The following is a 24,513-nucleotide window of genomic DNA, read 5'->3' as shown; positions in this document are numbered from 1 at the left end:
AATTATACTTAATCACATTACTTTTATTTTAAATAAATTTATTTTTTATAATTTTAAAAAATTTTGATACATTAGAGACAAAACATATAATTTATATTTTATTATATATATATATTATTTTTTTTCTTTTCTACAAGTTTATATACTAATCATTCTACAAATATTTGATGATAATTAAAAATCTTTAAGAGTAAAATTATAAAAAAATTAATTTGTTTAAAATAAAAATAATATGATTAAGTGTAATTTATTTATATATGATTAAAAAATAATTGAATATTATATATAGTAAAAAATTGATATTATTAAATAATAAAATTAAAATTTATTTCTATATATATTTTTATCCCTAATGTTTTTGTCCTATTTAACAGAATTAATGACAGGATAAAATTAAAACGATTTTAAAATATTAAAAACTTGAATAAGACTATTAAAATATTACAACTTTAGAACTTATCCAAAATATTAACACAAAAAGAATATTTACTCTAAATAAAAAATGAGGGGTAAAGAAAAGAGAAAGGAGAGATTGAAGGGGCTGGATGAAGGGTGGTGGTTCGCTTTTTAATGAGTGGTGAAGTCGCTTTACTAAATTCCCGTCTCCACCAACTAACCTGCTCCTCATCCAATGTCTTTTTTTCATTTCTTGACTCCCCTAATCTCACTAATGTATGTTCTTCTTTTTCTCTTTATTTATTTAATATTACTATTATTCTTCTGCTTTCTTCTTCGGTTCTTCCTAATCGTAGAGGTTCCATGAAAACAAAAGGTAAAGTTGTTTTCTTTTCTGTGTTGATGTGGTAGGTACAAGTACAACATGACCATTTTAATTGGACTCTCGAATTCGTGATTCCTTCCCCCACCTCTTTCTCTCTCTTTCTCAATTGCATTGCAATGTAAGTCTTCTCTTTCCCCTTTCGTTCTCTTCTTTTTTCACACTTTCTTCTGCTTTGGAAATTCTGTGAACGTTTGTTTCCGTTGTGCACTAGATTAGATTTATCCAACCACAAAAGTCGCATGGATATGTGAACTCAATTTATTTCCTTCTCAAGATTTCAGTTTGCGGTGTTTTTTGTTGTGTTGTGTTAGGTATCAGTCACTGTTCATACTCATCTTTCACTCTCACTCACTGCTACCTCTTTTCTTCCTCAAGTTCATCTCTTTATTCTTATTATTTTATTTTCTTTTTCAATTTCCACATAGATTTGCAATTTTCACCCTATGTTTCCACTTCCCTTCTGGATCTGGGTTCATTCACTGCCTTCCAAGGAAATTTCCGTTTTTTATTCATAATTTTTGTTAGAAAAAGGTATATTTTAAGGATCGTTCTTGTTTTTTCATCTCTGCAACTCTTGATGAGGTGTAGCAAGTGTTTTTAACGGAGAAATGCTTTGTTATGTGTGGAACGTTAACTTATAGAGCATTAATAATGTATGTGTGGTGTTGCAGTTGGTGATTGTGATTCTAATTTATTGTGTTTTTTCTTTCTTGAGATGAATCATAGAAGGCGAGCTTGTGTGCTATTCTAGAACGCAAGTTTCAAGATAGCTATGGGGCTTGTATTTTTTCTTGTGAAAAATTAGTGAGTGAGCATAATGTTTTCTGAAGGATTGGGGGCAGACGAATCCCTTTGTCAAGATGTCCAGAGTTTGAGCGTGTCCAAGCGTCTTGTGAGGAGTGTCAGCCAGAAGCTGAGAAAGAAGAATAACAGAAGTGCGGGGGAAGAAGATGATGATCTGAAGGGTGTTGCTTTAAGATGCCTAACTCTGTACAGTCGAGGTGGGGGCTGCAAGGTAGGCGCCGACACCAGTGATGAATTCAGTGATTCAAATGGTAGGAGGAGATCGAGTGCCAGTGAAGAGGGTAGGGGATATAAACCTATTTGTGGCCCTGAAGAAACTGCCGTGGATTGTTTCTCGTATGGGGTGAGGGACATATTTTGGCGGAGACACTCTAGAAAGAATTCTGAAATTGAAGAATTGGCTGCAAATACTAGAATGCATATCTTTCTCCCGGACGATGTTCTGGAAATGTGTTTGGTCCGGCTCCCGTTGACAAGTCTCATGAATGCTCGCCTTGTGTGCAAGAAATGGAGGGCATTGACTACCACTCCTAGATTCCTCCAAATGAGAAGAGAGGGTTCATATCAAAATCCATGGCTGTTTCTGTTTGGTGCAGTTAAAGATGGCTTTTGCTCTGGGGAGATACATGCATTGGATGTGTCTATGAATCAATGGCATAGGATAGATGCCGAATACCTAAGGGGAAGGTTCTTGTTCTCTGTTGCCAGTATACAGGATGATATCTTCATTGTTGGAGGATGTTCTAGCTTGACCAGCTTTGGGAGGGTGGATAGGAGCTCATTCAAGACGCACAAAGGGGTGGTCGTATTTAGTCCCTTGACGAAGTCTTGGCGTAAAATACCATCTATGAAATATGGAAGATCAGTTCCTATATTAGGAGTTTCTGAGGTCAGTTCGGATTTCCCAACATGTCAAGGTCATCAAAGCCGGCAGGATAGACGTCCAAGATCAAGGATCGGTGGGGTGTCGGACGTCTACGAGGATCCTCATAAGCTCTCAATGAGACGTCATTGCAGATCTTCTTTCAATGAGAGTGAAGCTTCATCTGTTACCAGTAGAAGGACATACAAATTCCTTAGACAAAAGAGTGATCATTCAAGTTCAAAGGGAAGTAGAAGAGTTTTGCTGATAGCCGTAGGAGGTCTGGGATCATGGGACGAGCCTCTGGACTCTGGAGAAATATATGATTCTGTATCAAATAAATGGACTGAAATCCAGCGATTGCCTTTTGATTTTGGGGTTGCATGTTCTGGAATTGTTTGTGGCAAGATGTTTTATGTTTATTCCGAGACGGACAAGCTTGCGGCTTATGATGTTGAACGGGGATTCTGGATATCAATTCAAACCTCTCCATTTCCGCCGCGTGTTCTTGAATACTACCCCAAACTTGTATCTTCCGATGGCCGTCTTTTCATGCTATCTGTGTCCTGGTGTGAAGGGGATGGTCAAATCGGGCGCCGGAACAAGGCTGTTAGAAAATTATGGGAGTTAGATCTCATGTATCTTACCTGGACTGAAGTCTCAGTGCATCCTGATGCCCCAATGGATTGGAATGCAGTATTTGTGGCAGACAAAAGCCTTATTTTTGGGATAGAGATGTTCAAGATATTTGGTCAGGTGTTGGATTTTTTCACTGTATGTGATGTGTCTGATATGGCATGCTGGCACCATATTTCAAGGAATCATGTCACTCATGAGCTGGATGCTTCTTCTTGCTTGACCAAAACTGTGGCAGTGCTACATCTTTGAAATCCTTAGCTTACATGCATGCATTTTTACTTTGTATTTGGCTGCACATAATTTTATACGGGCAAGTCTACTGAACTTTGCAGGTTCTCTGTTTCAGGGTTTCTTATGTACCTTATTTAATTCATTTCACACCAATCATAAAGTTGAATTCCTCCCTTTGGCTTTGCACTTGTATTTTTCTGCTATCCATCAAGTTCCTGGAATTATGTGTTTGTAAGATGAATTCTACTCTCTTTTATTCCTTGGTCTTCTAAATTCATTTATTAGTTCACCAATCAACCTCATTTTGTCTTTTAGTATCTGGCCTCGAGCATTAGTCATTTTCATAGGTAGGATGCTAATTCCAATTTTCAAGGTTTGCTTAACCATGGGAGTTAAATGAACGCATTATTCTACTCTATAAAGCAATTTGGGTCCTGGACTACTCATTTAAGCAATTGCCTATTTTTATTTCTTCCTTATGGTACTTGAACAATTAAGTCAGATTATAATGAGAGAAAATCAGAAAATAATAAACAAATTTCGTTTGAAGAGACGGTAGAAATGTGAAGAATTCGAGAAAGAAAAACAAAATAGGGTAACTCTTGGAGTAAGAAATATTTTTCAATGTATTACTGAGTTTGTGTCGCTCTATATTCTAATATTCTAGGTGTATTTAAAAGGTTATTAATTTATTGAAATGCTAAATTATAAAATAAGGTTTTTATTTTTTTAAAAGAATATCATATTCATTTATAATTTAATCGTTAGAAGACAACGCATGCCAATGATGACAGGATATCAGTATCCTTTAAGTGCTTTTGAAAATTGAGTAGTAGGACTAAAAGTTGTAAGGAAATTAATTCTTTTTAAGGGAATTGTGTAATAATTGGTTATGGAATTAACAAAATTGAACATTTGTAAATTTTTATTCTTTCCATGCCTTTTTTAAGTCTTTGACCAATGCCCTATGTATATTGGTCATTTTTACTAAATGTTTTAAATTTATATGTCAATTGGTTTGTGTGTTTTAACCCGACACTATATATACTTTCTTTTCTTTTAAAAAGATTGAATTAATTAAAATATGTAATCAAAATGCATTATCGTTATTTCTTATTTATGCAACTTAATATAAATTCGATTCTTAATTAAAAATAGTAATATTCAATTATATTGTCATAGATAGCTTTGCCATTACAAGCGACCAGATAACAATGTCAATGTGGTTCTCTACTCACCATCTTCTGCGTATTGAAAAGGTCACAACAGGTCTTTATACAAATTTGGTATTGGTTTCACGAATATTTTTAATTTCGATGGGAATTTAAACCAATTTCTGGAATTTCCTGGCCCAAATTTTCATACTGGTGTAAGTTCTGTAAAGATGTTTTGATCCTTCATAATAGTCTTGCAAGGAAAAATTAACACCTCCTAAAAGAATGGATAATTAGTATACAACAATCCCAACTGCAGTTGAATCAATGCATAGCAGATAAAATAAAACAAAAATATAGATACAATCCAAAACTGCTTGGAACAACAGAAAATTACATACAAATATTTGTAATCATAATTGTAAACCTCACATTGAAGCATCTACAACAGGCTTACGCTCCTCCCATGTTTGGGAAGATTCCGGAGAAGTTTGGTATCTTATCAACATGCTTGAGGGCACGCTCCGCAATCTGCCTTGTTCGGTAGTCGCCATGCTGGAAAGCATCCACAAGTGCAGTGCTCACATTTTGATCGCCTGAAACTTCATAGGCTATATCCTCTGTTCGCAACAATCTCTCCACTGCCCAGACTGCCCTCCTCCGCAAGTTCTCTGTCCGTTTCTCGAGTAACACATCGAGTATAGGCCTCACTCCCTCCGCATCCAACAACACCTGTACTCCTTGTTCAATATCTACTCCATCATCTATAAGAGTAGCTAAGGCTGCAAGTGCTGCCTCAACCACATTCACATTCGTGTGGTCCAGTAGAGCTACCAACTTAAGGACTGCTTGCCCTTCAAAAAGGCAAAATGTTTCTTTTAAAGAGCACAATCCTCTATGAATCCTACACAGTCCAGTAATGACCGGTTGTGTGTAACAGCATGTAAAGATTGAAGCACAAACACCTGGCGGTGGCAAATCAGGCAACTTTGTTAAATTTTTCGACTCTTGGGACAGGTTCTCTAAAGCTGTGGCGGAAACCATCTGTACATTATCAAGTCCGTTAGTTTGAAGCATTTCAATAAACAATGCAGCAAGATTGTGGTCACGACAGAGTGCAAGGGCTTCTGGCTCCTGATCGATGACATATGTAACCCTTGCAAGAATCTTCACAAGCCCTTCAAGAAATGGTGTCATGAAGCGACTGCTCCTGATCTCACCCTTCCTGATGGCAATCACCCTAGATATGACCAGCTGAAATGCACCTTCATCTAGCAGCTGCCTTGTGAGTCCCAAATCCCTCTCAGGAAGATCCGCTAAAAGGCCAACAGCTGCTGCCTGCTCTTCAGTGATTCCTGTACTCTCTGATATGACTTTAACTAGACCACTAAGCTGTCCAACTGAGCCACGTAGAGCATCGGCTAGTTCCTGACCCATGTGGGGTGAGAGATTTCGAAGAAGTCTTATGGAAGCTACACGCAGATCTTTCTGTGGAGCCTCAATGAATTGAACTAAACTGATAGTGGCGCCAGAACTTTTGATAGCAGAAACCACACTCAGAACTGTGGTTGGAGAATTAGTGAGTCCGACAAGAACTTGGAGAAGTTTGCACTCAATTGCTGGACCAGTATTGCTTATGAGATGAAGTAGATTATGAACTATGTCCTCTGAGACCAGAGTTTGGTGACCAGGTCCGAAAGGAATTGAGTCAAAGTCTTCCCCTGAGTTCACCACATTGGCAAGAATTGTAGCAGCAACCTCTTTTAATCGTGTTGGAAGCTGATTTGGACCCACTGCAAAAAGGTCATTGACAAGAGGAGAAAGTATTCCCGCTTCGATAAGAACCTTTGCACTTGGCTCGCACGATATCTGATTTAGTGCCTTCAGTGCAGCTTCTCTTGACTGCATATTACCACTTTTCATTATATTGATCAAAGATGAACCTGCAGTTCTAGCAACATGGACTTTGACGTCATTGTTTAAAACCAGCTCACCAAGGAATCCAGCCATTGAAAGTTTTGTTTCCGGTGGACCTGAAAGGATACATGATAATGATTTGATTCTCACATATGAAAGAGAGTTCTGCAACCAATCTTGAGCCCCGATACTAAGAATAATAACAATTATAATAATAATACACGGATACCCATTTCAAAAGCAAAATATAAATTATGCTCTCTTGAGAATTAACATAAATAGTGAGCAAAGTAGCCACACAACACAGCTTTGATTGAGATTAATTACAGAGTAGTATTAGCACCTTCAAGAAGTTGGGTCAGAAGAGGCTTCAATCTACCATTTTCAGCCATCTGCCGTACGTTATTCTCACACTTCTCCAGATTCTCCAATGTTTTATCAGCCTTCTCAACAGTAGAAAGATCTTCTGAATTGCTGCTTGTCATTCCAACTAATATAAGAATAGCTCCATTAATTGAACCAATCTTCTCACATAGGGTTTCAGATTTTGAGAGCTCATAAAGCAAAGAGACAGCTTCCTCTCTTTCTTTTGAAAGCTCATGAGACAGGAATTTTACAACTGTACGCACAGTGTCACCTTCCGCCAACAATTCCTTTGGAACAAAGAGAAGATGTTAACATAAATCCCAAAGGCAAAATGCCAGAGCTAAAAAATAAAATTAAAAGTTGAAAAAATACGCACACATACTGCAAAGGAAATTAAATGATAGCCAGCAAAGAAGTCACAACCTTATTTTCATCGTCTTCCTCTACCACAACTCTAAGAGTTTCCAAAGCTCTACATCGTATCTTACGGCTGCTGCTCTTCAACATGTCAACAATCATGGGTATGAGCCCTGCACTGCGGACATTATGCTTATTTGACCTGCTTCTTCGGCATATGTGCTGGATATACTTTAAAGTATAAAGCGTATCATTTTCTGGACTTCCCATATTCAACGAGCGGCGAGCCATATCCAGCTGTGCAGCTTCATTCCTGGCCGTCCACTCTTCAATGGTGTTTCGCAGAGCCATACTTGGATTCAGTTCTGCACTCTTTAACTCCTGCAGAGTCAACGGACAAACAAGTTGCCGTCCACTTTCCTTGCATTCCTTGAACCACTTTTCAATTGCTTCACGTTCAAAAGTCTGTCCATTTTCTAACGTTACAGGGTCCCGCATAACTTGCTTTGTCAGAGGACACACGAAAGCATCATAAATGGGCTCAATGTGCAACCTATCGAAATGAAAGCTATCATCTGACTGGCTGCCAGGGTCATTGCTTCCATCCCAGCTTGAAGCCATCATATATGTTTCCTATTCCCCCAAATAAAACAACACAGCAAGGTAGTGCTGATAAGTTTCCATTGTTCAATAATGACAATTCATAATATCAAAAGAGTAGTTAAACAATGAAGAAATTTGATGTAAACGCACAAACAGAATCATGCCTTGGCAAAGATATATTCTTACTACAACGACGAAATTGCAAAGAACCATTAAATTAAGTCAAAATTAGAGAACAGTTCAACAATCTAGTGCTAAAAAAATAATAATAATAAGGATCACTGAATTAAGATCTCCCAGAATCGACACATATCGCCTTAATTTAGAAAGAGAGCCATACAAACTAGTTCAGATTAATTTCCATTGAAATTATCGTTGCAATCAAGAGGAGAATTCCGAGAAAATTCAAACCCAAGAAAAATAAAAACATTTCTTCAGAGCAGAGATAATTTGGGTTACGACCAAGGACAACAAAACAAAAAAAGGGGGGGGGGGGATCAATAATTTTCTCTAAATTTTAAAAATAAATAATAAATTGCAGAATTGAGCTGATCAATAAGAGTTACCTGTGTAAATCAAAATTGGTGGAAGTGGCAGAGATACTATTCTGAAACCCTACTTTTTAGTTTATACTAAAGTTTGAGAGTTAAAGAAAAGAGGTTGAGGAAAAGTTGATTGGAGAAAGTGGTTGGTGCAGTGTCATGGTATAAAGAGCTGGAATTGCAGAGATGAAAGTTGAGATGTAGGAACAAAGAAGAGGAGGAGGAAGAAGAAGAGAACAACAGCAACAGAAATTGCAAAAATAAATAAATAAAATTAAAAGGGAGGAAAATCAGAGAGAAGGAGAGAAGGTTGACTGGGAGGAAATAGTCATCAACTCAGCCAGCCTGAGAGAGAGAGAGAGAGAGAGATTATTATGTTTGTTTATGATATTTTTTATGATATATAAAAATTAAAAATAAAAAACATATTCACAAAAATAATACAAGTAAAATAACATATTTCTTATTTATGTACAGTGTCCCTTCAAACACTGCCAGGTTGGCTCCACTCGTGTTTTTATCAATATCAATCATTACTTTATAATGATACTAAATACATCAAAAATTGGGAAAATCTTTCAGCTTATATTCTTCATTGAAACTCTCATTTATATATATTTTTTGTCAAATACATTTTCAAGCACTAAAAAAAAATAACAAAAAAAGCTACTGTTTAATCGGTGAAGTAAATCTTACATATACTTAAACTGTACTAAATTGCTCCGTAAATTTTTTAAAATATTATTTATATATTAAAATTAACTATTAATGTATTTATATATAAATATATGCAATTTAAATTTTTTTTATGCATCAAGATTAAATCAATACATATCGAAATTACCAATATTTGGGATCAAACAAGCGTTGCAGAGATCGGAGGCTGGAATTGTGAACTAACTAACTTTCATGGAGGAACGGCATTTCATTCCCGAAAGTGGCGGCGATCAAGAACCGCCGCAGGAGGCGGTTGAAGTTGAGAATCGACGGGAAGTGCGACTCCAGCCTGGAGCTGAAGAGAAACTCGTGTTGCAATTCATGGACTCACTTAATAGCTATCTTTCCCTCTCTCACTCTCTCTCTTCCACACTTGGACAAGTAGGTACTCATTCTTCTTCCTAATTCCCTAAAAAACTAAAATCTTCTCACAATTCTGCAATTCACTTGCCCTAATTTTGGACAGGCATGGATGGAATTAGCGAGTGCGAGGCATTCCATGGGAACTGCACGCCTTAATACTTCTCTTTTGGACCTCAAATTCCATCCAGCTTCTACAACGTTGAAAATTACCGAATATGATGGTAAAGTTTGTGTTTTTATAGTGGAACATGGTGCTGTGTACTTCTTGATTATTTATCTGTTTGAATATTAAAGTTGATTCGGTAGATGCAAAAGCATGGTTCGTGTTGCGTAAATGGGTATCCTCTGAAGAAGTTGAAGAAGATGAAGATAGTACTAGCACCAAATCTTCTGGTATGGCATTCTTACCTGAGTAATTAGGGTTGTGCTAATTTAAGCATATTTTTAAATGAAACATACCTACTCAAACCAAACTTCTGCTTCATTTGTTATTTGATTCTGCTGCTGTGTACTTTTAAGTACTTCTGTTAGATGTTTCTAATTTTCTTATACATGGTGGTTGTACAAACTGCTGAGGTGACCATTGCAAAGAAATTTTCAGAACGCGCAGATGATGATGATGATGTAGTAGTAAGTATTCTACACTTTCTTCTTCTTGCACTGGATTGTTATTAATATCATTGCTACCATGATGGAATCATGGAGTGAACATTTTATATACATTTCCCTTGTCCAAGTTTCTAAGCTTTGAATTGAGTTATTGTATAAATGTTGTTAGTGATATTCACAGGTTCGAAGGGAGCGAGCGAAGTCATTGTCAGTCTTTGGAATTTTAATTCCGCCAAAGCTTCGAGCCGCCCAACTGTCATTTGAGAGAGGTAGACATATAAGAATTAAGAATTGATGATCTTAAATCTCCTTGCTTCCCTTGCAAATGTGCTGATAACCAGGATATAACACATTCTGTCGAATGAAATTCTTTGCAGCACTAGAGACACTAGTAGAAATGGCAAATATGCGCTCGAGATTCCTATATTCGTTTCACCAACTTCATCAAGAGGTAGAAGATACTAAGGAATAGGCAGCATTGGGTGGCAAGCAGTATCATCAAAGGGTAACATGATTTTTCCTTTATAGAAACCATTATCCTTTCTTCCGCCTTTAGGAAAGACAGAATGAGGAAAGTAAAAGTAATTGGTTTGCAAGATAACTCAACGATTAACGAGAAATTCATAACCAAATAGAATTTTTTCCCCCCACTTATTACTGGCATGATTAATTTTTTTTGCATGTACAGGATGCCGGAAATGTGTAGCATGTGGATTATCTGATTATAGTAATGGGGACCAGCATTCCAGGTTGTTGACGTTAAATTTACTGATTTGTCAGAAGATAGTGAAATATATTCGCATCATGTTCATTTCGTTTTTGCATCCCGCGTATAAAATTAGCTTTCAACGGTTTATGAGATGTTAAAGATGAAGCAAAAGCAAGTTCCTCAAGATAGTTTTGCCGACACTAGCTTCATGTTTCTTGTGTTTGGCTTAATAACGCACTCTATTCTTTCATCAAGCTTACTGCTCACTTGGAAAATGGCGTGTAATTATGCTTGTTCTTTTTCTATAACATGGGAGGCTGAAAAATGAATAAATTACAATATTAAAACGAGCAATTTTTCTACTGTTAGGATTACAGTAATATTTGAGATGATGTATTTTTTAGAATTAATTTGAGGCCGAGTGTCCGAAAAAAGAATAGAAAATGAGAAATGCTAAAAAACTGCCCGAATTTATTGTTTTTGACCATTATTTAGTCATCAACTTAATTCTTTTAGTCTAATAATACAAAATACGTCATTTTATATTTTTAAACATTGATGATTAATTGATGACTAAGAATAATAAATTCTAATAATCCTCTAACATTCTTGATAGAAAATAAAATAAAACAACTTAGAAAAACATTTTGCCACCACTCAAAATAAGGAGGGAAAATAAAATAAGTTCAACACAAATCAATATATTCAAGGGCAATTTACGTAAATAAATAAAGTGGGAGAGTTATTAACGTAAATGTGCAAATCTGTTTGTTGTTACGATTTTGTGCAAAATAGATTTATATGTAAACCGTGGCAACCCACCACGGTTTCTAAACATGCATAAACCGTGGGAGGTCACCACGGATTAGGAGCAAATTTTTGTAGGAGGAAACCGTGGTAGGTCACCACGGTTTATGAAGGAAATTTGGCAAGAATAAACCGTGGGGAGTCACCACGGTTTATGAAGAAACTTGTTTGCACATAAAACCTTGCGGGTCACCACGGTTTATGTGTGGTAAATAATGGCCAGAAAACCTTGTTAATTTTATGTCCAAGAGACACAACTTATTTTTTATTTTTTTATTATTCTTGTTAAATTTTTTATAATTATATTTTTTATTATTATATTTTTCATCTCAAATTTTTTTAATGAAAAAAATGAGAATAAATTAGATTTTCATAATTTGTTCTAGTTTATCACCAAGCAGAATTACAAGAACATAAAATTTTGTGTCTCTATCCATCAGTGTCTTGTCATGTCCTATTTTCAGTGTCTTATCCTATTTTGTTGTTGAAAACAAAGGCAGCCTAATAAATACACACTATATAGTACATTTTATAAAGAAAAAAAATCATCTATTTCTATTGAATATTTATAATAAAATTTTTTCGTTCTCTTTATGTATTATTGACTAATATATACTATAAAATTTTTACATGTATTATCAATTAGTTTTTCATTATGTTTATTCCTATTTTTCATTTTACACTATATTTAAATATTTATTATACTATAAAAAATATTAATGAACATAATAAAATAATTACTTATTAATATTTTTAGAGTACTCATTAATATTCTTAAAATATAATAAATATTTTTTATTTTAAATTTAACAAATACTAATGTATCAATATACACTTATATGTGAATTTATTAAATCTATATAAAAGATTTAATCAATAAGCATGTTAATGAATATTAATATACCAATATTAACAAGTAATTATTTTATTGTACTCATTAATATGTTATAGTGTAATAAATCTTTATTTTATAAATGAAAAAATAAAGATGTATATAATGAGAGAGGTCACCTTAAGCTTAAACGAACTTTTGAGTAGTTTTTATAAGTTCGCCTAAGATTTTGAAAACTTCATAAAAACTCAAAATAAAAAATAAAAACACAGATTCCAAACATTAATGTTAGTGTAATTTATTTTTAAAAATATTTTTTTATTTTATAATAGAAAAAAATCCAAAAATTTCATGGTGTTTATTATTAGAGTCTAATTTTTTTCTAATTTATTTTACATAACAAATTTTAAATATTTCAAATTTATTAAATTTCATCATCTTAAATTAAATATTAATTTTTTATTTTTTAGTAAATAGACATCAATTTTTTAAGCACTATAAAAATCATTTTCTTAGTATTATCTGATTTTTTTTATTGTACTCTTTCTATTATAAAAATAATGATTTTTATAATAAACAGCTTTGTGTCTCTTGGACATAAAATTAACAAGATTTTCTGGCCATTATTTACCACATATAAACCGTGGTGACCCACAAGGTTTTATGTGCAAACAAGTTTCTTCATAAACCGTGGTGACTCCCCACGGTTTATGCATGTTTAGAAACCGTGGTGGGTTGCCACGGTTTACATATAAATCCATTTTGCACAAAATCGTAACAACAAACAGATTTGCACATTTACGTAAATAACTCTCCCACTTTATTTATTTACGTAAATTGCCCTATATTCAATCATGAATATAACTCTCACCCCAACTCTAATTCTTATTTTTTCATCCTTAGATATGGTTTTGACTATTAAGAACGAAGAATAAGAAGAAAGATACCCATACATAACCAAATACATCAGAGGGAAGCTGCATAGCACTAATGCTTCTATGAACCTACGCAGAGTGAGCACTGCTCTCTAGTTTACAAGAAAAATAGATCTTATAAGTGGCAATGCTCGTAATAGAGATTGACTTGCGATTCAACTCAGTATAGTACATATCACATCAAATCATTTAATCTCACATCTCTCTCTCACTCACTCTCATTCTCACTCATACACATCCTCCATCAGCCCCAGGAAAAAAAATCCTTAAAAAAAAAAAAAAAAACTCTTTAGACTAATACATCAACGCCACAAAATACAATAATACCATCCAAGCTTTTCTTCTAACTATACACAAAAAATGGCCTACAATGAACAATCAAGGAAATGGAAACATAAAAGGAAACAGGAAACTTGGTTTAGAGGCTAGAATGCACTCCAATTATCAGAACCCTTCTTCGAAGAATTAGTATCTGAAGAAACCTTAAATGGCCCAGAGGAACCAAATGGATCAGTGTCATCGAAAGAGAATGCACTGCTGTGGCCTAAGTCCTTGGTGCTACTAATTGAATCAAACCTTGCATGCCCGAAATCTTTGCTGCTGCTACTCATGGAATCAAACCTTGTGAACGTCTCAGGATGGTAGCCAAAGTCTTGGCTGCTGCTACTTATGGAATCAAACCTAGAAAATTTGTCATTATTGAACCCAACATCTCTGCTGCTACTAATGGAATCAAACCTTGCGAATTTATCATTATTTAAGCCAAAATCTCTATTGCTACTCATGGAATCGGACCTTGTGAAATTCTCACTACTGTAGCCAAAATCCTTGCTGCTACTAAAGGAATCAAATCTTGTAAACCCCTCTGGTTGTGGAGAAAACCCACCATCATGCATGCTGAAGGAATCGAACCTTGAATCAAACCTTGATGTCTCAAAGAAATCCCCTGCCTCACTGTACCTTGGAGAGTTGCCAAACTTGGAAAGTGGAGTTGCAGGTACTGAATCATCAAAAGTGGAGTTTTTGTATCTCGGAGAGTTGCTGAACTTGGAAAGTGGAGTTGCAGGCACCGAATCATCAAAAGTAAATGGGCTCTTGGCCTGGAACATGCCATCTGCATGTGTAGATCCTGTTCTAATTGGGTTAATACCAAAGTCACCAGATTTGAAGAAATCTCCATCAGAGTCCTACAGAACCAAACAAGAAAAATTATCATAGCATTAGATCAATTACTTCACAAAAGCGAAGAACCACAATGGGACAGGGTTGTGCCAAGAAAATCAAAGCAACTGATATCTGAAAATGGCATAACTTTGAAAAATAAGGGTAATATTGAAGACCAACATTACATAATAATAATAATAATAATAAATAATTAATGATGATGATAATGGTAATAATAAATAAAAAACCACATTATGTTTCATACATATATTGGCTTTCTCCACCTCCGCAAGTATTTACAGACACCGAGAATTTGTTACACTTTTTAAAGAAAGAAAACAATACAAAGAAAAGCTATCTGACAGAAGTTACCTTGGTACCAGGAAAATTCCACACCGAGTCTACATCGTCATTATTATCGAATGCACCCCAAGTCGATTCATCAAAACTTCTGTTACCACATTAATAATATCTTAATTACTAAATGCACTACATTCAAATCCAAGTACTGCAGAGAGGAAGAACAAGCCAAAAAAAGATAGGAAAGGGCCCAGAAACCACCCTGTCAGCAAATAATAAAGAGAAAACAAACAAGTTACCTAGTTTCTGCATCTCCTCGAGGACTTTTCACAAATGGACTGTCTTCCACAGTAGTCCTTCCAGCTGGACTACCACGAGGGCTTCTTGCAGAGCCATCTTCACTGTGTGTATAAGATTCATCTTCAACTGCATAATCACCATTAATAGCAGTTTCTTGCTTCCCATTTGCATTCACAGGTGAACCATAAGCTGAATTGTCATCAGGGAAATTTTGCTCTCCTTTAACGAAGGTGGGTTTTGATTTTGGAGATGCATGTTTTGCAAAAGTGAGATCATTGGCAAATCCTGGAAGTTAAAATAGCAAATAATTGGGTATTAAACAAAAAACAAAAAACACAAAAACAAAAAACTCATAGAAAGAAATATTGCATACCTTCATCTTCAAATTTATCCCAATCTTCATCCCAAAGAGCTGCTCCCTCTGCAATCCCAGGTTGCCATCCTATGATTTAAGACACATGCACGATCATGTTTCAGTTAGAGAGAAAAATGCCTTCATAGCTATTAATATGCTATACAGATCTTTCACCTATGATTGCAGCCACTTATACATACAACTTGGTAAAGTTAATGATACATTTTAAACAGAACCAATGTTTTTCCCCAAGCTCTCACATACTTATTATACAGTACCCATGTTTAAGCAAATTGCTGATGTTTGATTTAGTGCATAACAAGTAGAGAAGGATAAACAACTATAAAGGGCTTGCCACCAGTATACCCTCGTAAAATTTAGGTTTCTAAATGGCTCCGAGAAGTAGATTAATTACATAAGAAAAATAACTAGAATCACATATTACAAGAGGGAAAAGCAAAAAGTAAAAGAAAAATGACAATTTTGTAGTGTGACCCTTTGAGAATCAACAATAAATTAAGGGGTTAAGCAAGAAGCCACAATGAGTCAAATCAACATCGAACTTACCGGTAGGAAGCTGAACCATTGCAATTGACTTCACATCTATCCCATGTTTCTTGCATCGTTCAGCCAAAGCCTTAAATAACTCCTCAAGATCTGACTGTATGCGATCAGCACGGACCTATGGAATTAACTAATCTTCAGCAATAAAATAATGCAGAGGTTTTCTAGAACACCAGAAATTATTCAGAGAATAAAAATACCTGAAGAATACCATCTGCACTGCCTCCTTGTTCCATTTTGACAATGGCTTGCTGCAACTCCACCTTCCTTTCCTAATATGTATAAAGTAATGGTTACGTGATGCATTGAAATGCTCAAGTGCACATCCTCCTAACTAACAGAAATAAATTCATATTTGCAGCACATGGACAATGCATGTCAATTGACCCTATCTTTTACTATTTGTCAAGTAATAATGAAAATTTCTAATTACCTGTATATCACGAAATTTAGCTTCTTCAACAGTCAATTTGGATGCTATTTCTGCTACCTGTTTGTACTTCTCTTCATATTTCTTGCTTAACAACTCTGCCTGTAAAATAGCAGTAACTGAGAGTTTATTCTTCTAACTTCAAGTTAAATCATATATTTAAAGAGAAAAGGAACATACCTCACGTTTGTCCGCAGATGCCCTTTCTGTAATCTCATTCAGTCTATTATCACATCTGCTTTTATATAGAACCTGACATACATATAGCAAAAAGGATTCATCGGTGGGAAACAAGTGAGTGCACCACCAAATGTTTGTAGTCGCTCATAACATTGCATACAGTTTTATATTAACAGCACATAATAAGCCATCATACTCAATTAAAAAGCTTAAAAAATAATATTTCTCACTTTCTTGAACTCCAAACAGTTCCTTTAGATGTACCCATTTATAAGCCTTACTTTCTATAAAATGCCACCATGATTCTAACTAGTAACTACAGTTTCTCAGGCACAAGAAAAGCTTCTCCAACCATCACAATCCTAACTACAAATCAAAATGAAGCCTAACTAGAAACTTAAAGCTACCATTAAGTCACTATAGGTTGAATTTCAAATCGATCCCTACCCATTTATTAGCTGGACTAGCTATATTGAATTAACAAGTTAAAGACATTCCCTCACACTAAACTGCATAATTCTAGTACAACTGTTTGATTAGATTAATTTATGCTTAACTTCAAATGCTTGAGTTGAGATCATTTCCAGCAAGAAAGGCAACCATGTGCTACAACTTTCACATAAAAGGGTCATAGATAATTAATAAATTTATATTTTGAAGTAGCAAGCAGCTGTGCATCAACCCTAATTACTTAAAACCAAGCTACCAGCAGCACGACCTTGAATCCTCCATTTAGTTTATCTCAACGTATAAAACCATAAGTACATATACACAACATCAGCTCAAGATCAAAAGGAAAAGATAAATGTGATGAATTACCAGTTCCTGCATTTTGTTGCGGTAGTATTCCAACTTCTCTTTTGAATCCAAAATCACATTCTCTGATTCTTCAGCCTACAACAACAGAGAGTGATATCTTTATGATATATCAAAAGGTGCAAAGGAACTGAGGCCACATACAAAAATACATGAGATGGGAGACTTTTGGTTTCCAAAAGTACTTATGAGCCCCATAAACTGTTTCAAATAATTTCTTGCAAAATTAAATTTGGGACACTGGGCCAACATCCTTAAAAGGTGACACTGACACATAAATTTTAGGTTAAAATTAATATTGAAAGAACTACCAAACTGGTACTTAATGCTCCTATTTCAAAGTCAAAGGTGTCCATTGGCCTTCAAATTGTTATTGGATGTAATTAAACTTATTGGTTTAAGATGAACTTCATAATGTTAGCATTTTTTGTTTATAAAGAATGAAGGAACTGTTTTCAATAAAAATTAGGAAAATAAGAGAGGATAATTACAAAGACTCATGAGGAGGATAAGAGTTCATTGATAACGTAAAAAGAAAAACAGTTGCGGAACGTTCATTTCTGAAAATACCTTCTCTGTAGTAGTTGCATCTTGAGGCTTTGGCATATGCTGCTCACCATTATTTGTGCGATTCATAAAGGAATCCTCCAACACAGGAGCACCCGACTTTTGCTGATTGGGCAGCATATTGCCACTAACCTGGACAGAAGTTCCTTGAACCGGCGGCCTCAAACCAGCTATTGGTGCCACTGGCCGAGCACCTGGCGTCCCTTGTTGCTGCTGAAAACCTTGTGACAAACAAGAAGTAAAAATACCATCAAGAATATCCTAAAAAGACAAGTGGAAAAGGAAACTTTCATGATCTGTAGGTTATTGAACTATACCTGGGCGTATACCCCAAGCAGCACCTCCATGAGGAATTTTAGGATGGCCCAACATAGACAATAGTGTCTCATCAAACATGACATTATGTGGAAGGGTTGGCGGAAGAGAGTGACCTTCCCTGTACCTCTCCATCAAATAAAGAGCATAACAAAACTCTTTCAAAGAAAGCATACTATCATTATCCTGATCAGATAAGTCCCACACCTTCTTTAAGACATCTGCAGAAAGTCCAGGACATATTTAATTATATGCTATCAAAGGAGGTCGTCCCAAGAATTATACAAGAGCATGTCCAAATAATGAGATATGCAATCACATAGAACTTAAACAGGAAACAGATAGTCCTGAGCTTTAGTGGATAAACATATCTAATAATAACATCATCTCATCAGTGTAATGTTTTCCCCCAAGCACCTTCTAAAATACATTAGCATGGCACAGAAACTTCAATAGCAACATCAAATTTCGAGCCAACACAATGTTCAACACAAAATTGTTTAAAGTATTCATTTCATAAAGGATGAGACTTAAGGACTTGGAATTGTTAAATATTCTTGGCTTTAATCAAGTGGATTCCCAAATGTGAATTTGATCTCAGGTGTAATAGTTGTCACCAACCATATAACCCAGCAAAAACATCCGTAATATTCTCAATTTCCAATTTTAGGAAGCTATGATGCAACATATCATGGACAAGTTAATACATTAATGCACCTAATGCAGAAACAACATCAAACAGTTGTCACAGCATGAAAACAAAAGGTTTTACCAATAGGTAATCTCCAACTTAAAAATAGACTGCGGGCCTGCTCCCCTGTGATTTTTCCATCCCTATCAGTGTCAACTTCCATAAACACCCTTGTATACTTCTGCACATCAGAAGGTTTCATTTTTGGCCAAGACTGCTGTGAATTGTCAGAATTAGTATTTCCAAGTCCAGCTGAAATCCCAGATGATGCATGGGGAGAAGAAGCAGGTGGTGAAATCTGCTGGCTAGAGTGTGAAGCAGAAGCAGGTGGTGAAATCTGCTGGCTTGGATGTGAAGCAGACTGTCCTCGCTGAAATTGACTACCCACAGGCTGCATTGAGAATGCACTCTGGAGTGAATCAAGAGCATTCTTCTTTGTTGCAGGTTGGGCACCACTAGACACTGGAACAATGGCTGGCGAAGCAGGTGAACTGCTAAATGAAAAACTCTGTCCAGCCGGCTCTTGTTTCAGTGTGGATGATGTGGTCGAGAATAAATCATTTCCTACTGAATTGGAAGAGAAACCATTTCCAGAAACAGATAACGCTCTTGTGTTGACAGTTGTTGGCTGGGACATTGGTGAAACAGGAGCAAGTGGTGGTGCTGACGTTGATAAGGGAAGTGATGGAGCTAGTCCTCCAGGCCTAGCAGCAACTGTACCAGGACCTCCACTATTCCAACCACTTGAGATGCTAGGATTAGAGAGATTGTGGCCAGCCACACTAACTCCTTTAGAAATATCCGGGCCTACAACCCCCTGTTGTGGGCGGGGAGCGCTAGTAGCTGGCATAGATTGAGGCTGTCTCATGGTCGGACCCAGCTGGGAAGGAAAATATTGCTGGTTAGCAGCAGGACCAGGAAATCCTTGCCCTCTGTAGGCAAAACCTTGGGTTGATGTTGGTGCAGTTACACCCATCGTCATTGAAGCTGCAGGCGAAATCGAATTCGGATGCGGTGCAGTCAGCCCCATCTGTGGCATTGAAGCTGCAGGAGCTACCGAATTCGGGCGTGGTGCAGTTACACCTATCTGCGGCATTGAAACCGCAGGAGCTACCGCATTTGGGCGTAGTGCGGTGACACCCATCTGCGGCATTGATGCAGCAGGAGCTACTGCATTCTGGCGTGGTGGGGGTAATGCGGCAAGATTGATCTGAGGTGCAGGGATTTTTGCAGCAGCAGGACCATATAATGCGGCCTTCACGATATCAGGCGTCAAATCTCGCTTACTCTGAGCAACAGTTACCAATCTCAGAGCATTGTAAAACTCATTCCTCCCAAGGAAACCAGTTTTGGCCTGATCAGCATAATTCCATACCTGTAAAATACACCAAGCACACCAAGTATTAGGCTAGATCACATCTAAGTTTCCATCATATAATTGAAGATAATAAACAAAGCATCAAACAAAAAACCTAGAACAAGGATCCGAAGCAAAACAAGCACGAAACGATATCCATATTCCATTACATCATTGAATCCCAAAAAAGCAGAAGATATAAGTTAACAGAAGTACAGTGGCGCGATTCGTATGGCATAGGTTAGAATTAGGAATTATAATGAGAATATAAATGAACCTGAGCAAGGACGGGTTTGGGCAAATTGGATCCCATGAAGAACGAGACAGCTTCAGCTCCACTGATTCTTCCATCACCATCTAAATCCGCTCTCCTGAAATACGCTTCGAACTGATCCATGTTAGGTGGTGCTGCCATCTCATTAATTGTATGTATTCGGCTTCAATCTTCAACCGCTAAATTAGATCGCACGCCGCAGAAGGAACTGAATCAGATTTAGGGATTTGTTAAGTTGAAAGAGAAAGGGACGGAAATGATGAATTGGGAGAAAAGGGAATAGCGGTGGATGGCAAATCGAGAATTCTACGCCTGAATTGGAAGAAATTAAGAAAAACTGGTGGCGGGTTTAATTTTTCCGGCGAGATGCGGTGGCGTATTGTCGGTGGAGAACAGAGGTCGAGATTCGACGGAGAAATTTCACTGACTCGTTTGTTTAAGTTTGATTTGGGCCTCTTTGGGTTTGTGGGGATGAGACGAGAGATACTAAGAAGCAGAAGCTTCATTTGATTTCATCTACATAAAGTAATATTAATATTAATGTTGTAATAATAATCCCCAGCTTATACACCATCAACAAACCTTATCATAAAATAATAATCATATCTTAAATAATTCTTATTAGCTGTCCTGCTGTAGCATTATTTTTTTGCACCCGCTGATTATAAGGTTATTTGTAATAAACTAATAATTCGTTAGTAAAATTTGACTCCCATTTCTTTAAGCTTGGCTTCACGAGGGAAACTAGATAGTTTATTTAACATCACATTTTTATCAATTTTAGAAGGGGGAAAAAAACCAGTACAGACACTTTAGCATTTTAATATTAATTAATATTTTTTTTATATTACTGATAACCTAAAGGCACTAAAGCAGTTTTTTTTTATCAATTTTTTATTTATTTTATTCTTATTTAATATATTTATAAGTAAAATTTAAATTTTTACTCTTATTTTTATGTACTATTTCAGCTAATTGCTGAAAACACAAAATCTATTTCCGATGTGCTTGATGATTCGATTGCTTTGATTTTGGAGTCCTAACAAAACACACAGAAAGTTATCTACCTGCCCCATTTTACAATTTTTTTGTAATATTTAAAAGGAATGGATTAGGAACAAAAAGGAAAATTAGAGCGTAGCAGTCCAACTTATTTTATGTCTGCATAGAAAATAAGAATGATTCCATATATGTACAAAAGAAAAAGAGAGTTTACCTCCTTAAACATTCTATACGAAGTAAAAAGTGTTGTATTTTTAAAACAAAATTAGACAAATAAATTATATTTTTATCATAAAAAATTCTGGACTAATTTATTCATCAAAAGAATTTAAATATATTTTTATTTATCAAAATTTTGTACTTTTTAAACACTTTAAATAATTATCATACTTGAACTCACTTCTTACATACAAATGGATATCTAAAAATATTTATGCTATCTAATTTATGATCGCTAATAACAAGTCATCATTTGAGCGATGCCATCCTATTTGCCAAAACCAAAAATGATGGGATTGATGTATCGTTATTATATTAAAAATGTTATTTATATATTGAAATTAATTATATATATATATATATTGTATAATTTATTTTTAATATACATTTTTTATTTTAATATACATTTTGTATTAGTGACTCATTTTTATAGTTGATTTTTATTGTAAATATGATTGTATTTTTATTTTATCTATATCCCCCCTAACCAATTCACCATTGAATTGTAGTTTAACTATTAACGCTACTTCTTATTGTGTCGCTAAGCCAAAAAACATGAAAGAAAAAATATATACAATACCATGGGATTTAGCAAATAGCCAAATACTGCTGCCATTCATATTGCAAAGAGAACGACTGATGGGAGTACTGCTCAGCCTTCAATTTCATTTAGATACATGGTTGCCATCAGCTAAAACGAAGGTTCTACTAACATGTTCCCTTTTTCTTACGGGATAACATGTTTTCTCTTCTATATAATACCCCAATGGTGCTAATTTGTATGCTAAACCTTGTTTCATCCAGTTATGCGAGTTTCATTATTAACATCGTGGAAATTAGAATTTCTGGTATTAAGTAAATTGCAACAGAATCACAGTGATGTATAATAAGCAGTAGTTAGTTCTTGAAAGCACCAACCATAGTTTCTACAATACGCATATATGAATACACTTTATATATATGCTATGCCACATCACTTGTGGTTAGACTTAGACAACATGTTCAGCTGGATGAAATCTCCTAATTTGGGATAGCACCATCCACAATCATTTGGCACATCTCTAAAGAAAATAAGAACCATAGCAGCCTCCAGTTTCTAGTTTACTCATCAGTTGTTCAAATCCTGCATAACAAAACAAACCAATCAGATTTTAACGCTAGAGCAATCAAATTCGAGTAAACTCGTCAAGAGCACAACTAATCAAAATTAAAAAAAAAAAAATTAACTCATTTTCTCCGCGAGCTAAGAATATCCTTAAGAAAAAATAATGAGAGACGATTTAATTATTTTTAAAACTAATATTTATACAAGTCAAAAGATTTCATATATTTATATATTTTTATACTAAATTAAGTAAAGTCTAAAGATTACAACGAACCAACTCGTGTCAACTGAACCCCAATACATAACTAGCAAATTATCCATGGTGAACTAAAAGGATTCGCTTATAAACTAGTAGTGTTTTTACACACGTTTGATGATACAAGGTTAAAGAAAGATTGGGTGGTCTAGCAAAACGGTATATACCTATATCAGGACTGTGGGACAAGTTCTCATAGGAAGGAACTTGATGAATTGTTTCTTGAATTTCAGGCATCTTTTTCTCCTTTGGAGACTCTACTTCTACATCTGCTTCTGCTTCTAGATTATTCTGGGAGGGAAGCAGTTGCTTGCGCTTGGAACGTGCTCTTCGATTCTGGAACCAATTATAGACATTAGTCTCTGAAATCTGGCCATGTTGGCCAAGCTCAAGGGTTATCTCCTTGATCTTCTGCTTGTTTGGAGTGCCATTCCCTTCGTCAAATATACGCTCCAGAATTTGAAGTTGCAGAGGCGTCGGCGTCCACCGCTGCCTCGCCGTTATCTTGTGGCCGGAGCACGCCATGAGAGGATCACAGTATAAATTCCCTAACCTCATTCCTAGACAACAATTAACATTCATTCATGACGCTCTCCTAATTGATGACAAATTAGATCGTGAAATTAAAGATGAACCGAACCTGCGAGGTCTTGCTGAGTGGTGATAGATTTGTGCATCTCAACCAGGCGGTCGCAGATGGTGGCGTAGACCGATATCTGTTGCCGCAGCATTTCCAGTTGTTCATCGGTCATCACTTTCATGTATAAGCTTCCGATTCCATTGTTAGCTCCTGATGTGGCTTGCTCTGCCTCCATCCTTTTTCTCTTTTGCAGTAACAGCAAAAGGAAGAAGATGATGAAGAATTGTGAGCAATTGCATCTCTATTTGCAGATAGAGGCTTCTTTTCTCTTAGTCAACCAGAAAAGGTAGCGTAGTTAACTGCGCAATTTGGCCTAAGCTCCCGCAAATCACGCAATTTTCCCTCCTTTCTCTTTTCTTTTGTTTTTTTTTATCTTTTCTTTTCACTAGCGTGTGCCCCGCGCAAAAACCGGTCCAGCTTTATGTCACTGAATCATAGCCCAACTTGGTTAGTCCAGTCTTTATATCAATAGCCCAACCCAACTAATCAAAGTTTCTATTTATCACAATTGCATGCTACTCTAGTCGGTGTAAAAGTAAAACTGTGAACGGGGCAGAAGATCGGGGTCGGGTCGGGCTATGGGTAATAACTGGGTTGGGCTGGTTCCTCAAGCCTATACCTGTGACAAAAAAAAAAAAAAACTAGGCATGTTTATCGAAAGAGAAATAGATTTTTTTTTTTCACTGTAAAATGTAATATTACATTATATAAGACCTTTTTTTTCACATGTTTTTATTTGATCCTAGTTAA

General features: G+C 35.8%; 5 protein-coding genes across 9 annotated transcripts; 2 read left to right on the top strand and 3 right to left on the bottom strand.

Annotated features, from left to right (window-relative positions):
* Positions 1 to 533: 533 nt before the first annotated feature.
* Positions 534 to 3,641, top strand: LOC130944602 (F-box/kelch-repeat protein At5g42350-like). 3 transcript variants are annotated; one of them, XM_057872990.1, is made up of 3 exons: positions 534 to 672; positions 808 to 899; positions 1,508 to 3,634. In XM_057872990.1, the coding sequence occupies exon 3, from the start codon at positions 1,599 to 1,601 to the stop codon at positions 3,333 to 3,335; it is 1,737 nt and encodes a 578-aa protein (XP_057728973.1). In that variant the 5' UTR covers positions 534 to 672; positions 808 to 899; positions 1,508 to 1,598; the 3' UTR covers positions 3,336 to 3,634. The 3 variants fall into 3 exon arrangements, with proteins under 3 accessions (XP_057728973.1, XP_057728974.1, XP_057728975.1); XM_057872991.1 differs by lacking the exons at positions 534 to 672; positions 808 to 899 and adding an exon at positions 683 to 772 and having other exon boundaries at positions 1,508 to 3,636; XM_057872992.1 differs by lacking the exons at positions 534 to 672; positions 808 to 899 and adding an exon at positions 745 to 772 and having other exon boundaries at positions 1,612 to 3,641.
* A 1,050-nt stretch (positions 3,642 to 4,691) lies between these two features.
* Positions 4,692 to 8,605, bottom strand: LOC130944262 (U-box domain-containing protein 44). Its single transcript, XM_057872497.1, has 4 exons — positions 8,281 to 8,605; positions 7,178 to 7,744; positions 6,732 to 7,041; positions 4,692 to 6,504 (listed from the first exon to the last, which is right to left on the bottom strand). The coding sequence occupies exons 2-4, from the start codon at positions 7,733 to 7,735 to the stop codon at positions 4,925 to 4,927; spliced, it is 2,448 nt and encodes an 815-aa protein (XP_057728480.1). The 5' UTR covers positions 7,736 to 7,744; positions 8,281 to 8,605; the 3' UTR covers positions 4,692 to 4,924.
* Positions 8,606 to 9,034: 429 nt separating this feature from the next.
* LOC130943875 (uncharacterized) lies at positions 9,035 to 11,150 on the top strand. Of its 3 annotated transcripts, none has more exons than XM_057871946.1 (7): positions 9,035 to 9,354; positions 9,440 to 9,557; positions 9,652 to 9,729; positions 9,938 to 9,966; positions 10,127 to 10,214; positions 10,323 to 10,450; positions 10,634 to 11,150. In XM_057871946.1, the coding sequence occupies exons 1-6, from the start codon at positions 9,166 to 9,168 to the stop codon at positions 10,415 to 10,417; spliced, it is 597 nt and encodes a 198-aa protein (XP_057727929.1). In that variant the 5' UTR covers positions 9,035 to 9,165; the 3' UTR covers positions 10,418 to 10,450; positions 10,634 to 11,150. The 3 variants fall into 3 exon arrangements, with proteins under 3 accessions (XP_057727929.1, XP_057727927.1, XP_057727928.1); XM_057871944.1 differs by having other exon boundaries at positions 9,039 to 9,354; positions 9,631 to 9,729; positions 10,634 to 11,149; XM_057871945.1 differs by having other exon boundaries at positions 9,056 to 9,354; positions 9,643 to 9,729; positions 10,634 to 11,147.
* Positions 11,151 to 13,221: 2,071 nt separating this feature from the next.
* On the bottom strand, positions 13,222 to 21,078 carry LOC130944059 (uncharacterized). Its single transcript, XM_057872195.1, has 13 exons — positions 20,545 to 21,078; positions 18,992 to 20,285; positions 18,222 to 18,440; positions 17,908 to 18,125; positions 17,341 to 17,415; positions 16,522 to 16,593; positions 16,345 to 16,443; positions 16,112 to 16,183; positions 15,915 to 16,029; positions 15,366 to 15,434; positions 14,992 to 15,277; positions 14,765 to 14,843; positions 13,222 to 14,415 (listed from the first exon to the last, which is right to left on the bottom strand). The coding sequence occupies exons 1-13, from the start codon at positions 20,680 to 20,682 to the stop codon at positions 13,654 to 13,656; spliced, it is 3,498 nt and encodes a 1,165-aa protein (XP_057728178.1). The 5' UTR covers positions 20,683 to 21,078; the 3' UTR covers positions 13,222 to 13,653.
* Positions 21,079 to 22,589: 1,511 nt separating this feature from the next.
* LOC130943781 (WUSCHEL-related homeobox 8-like) lies at positions 22,590 to 24,048 on the bottom strand. Its single transcript, XM_057871800.1, has 3 exons — positions 23,764 to 24,048; positions 23,291 to 23,683; positions 22,590 to 22,885 (listed from the first exon to the last, which is right to left on the bottom strand). Exons 1-3 carry the CDS (start codon positions 23,936 to 23,938, stop codon positions 22,824 to 22,826), a joined length of 630 nt encoding a protein of 209 aa, XP_057727783.1. The 5' UTR covers positions 23,939 to 24,048; the 3' UTR covers positions 22,590 to 22,823.
* Between the last annotated feature and the right edge of the window lie 465 nt (positions 24,049 to 24,513).

The sequence above is a fragment of the Arachis stenosperma genome, chromosome 8 (assembly GCF_014773155.1).
Source record: "Arachis stenosperma cultivar V10309 chromosome 8, arast.V10309.gnm1.PFL2, whole genome shotgun sequence".
Classification (NCBI taxonomy): domain Eukaryota; kingdom Viridiplantae; phylum Streptophyta; class Magnoliopsida; order Fabales; family Fabaceae; genus Arachis; species Arachis stenosperma.
This window is presented reverse-complemented; position numbering and strand designations above follow the sequence as displayed.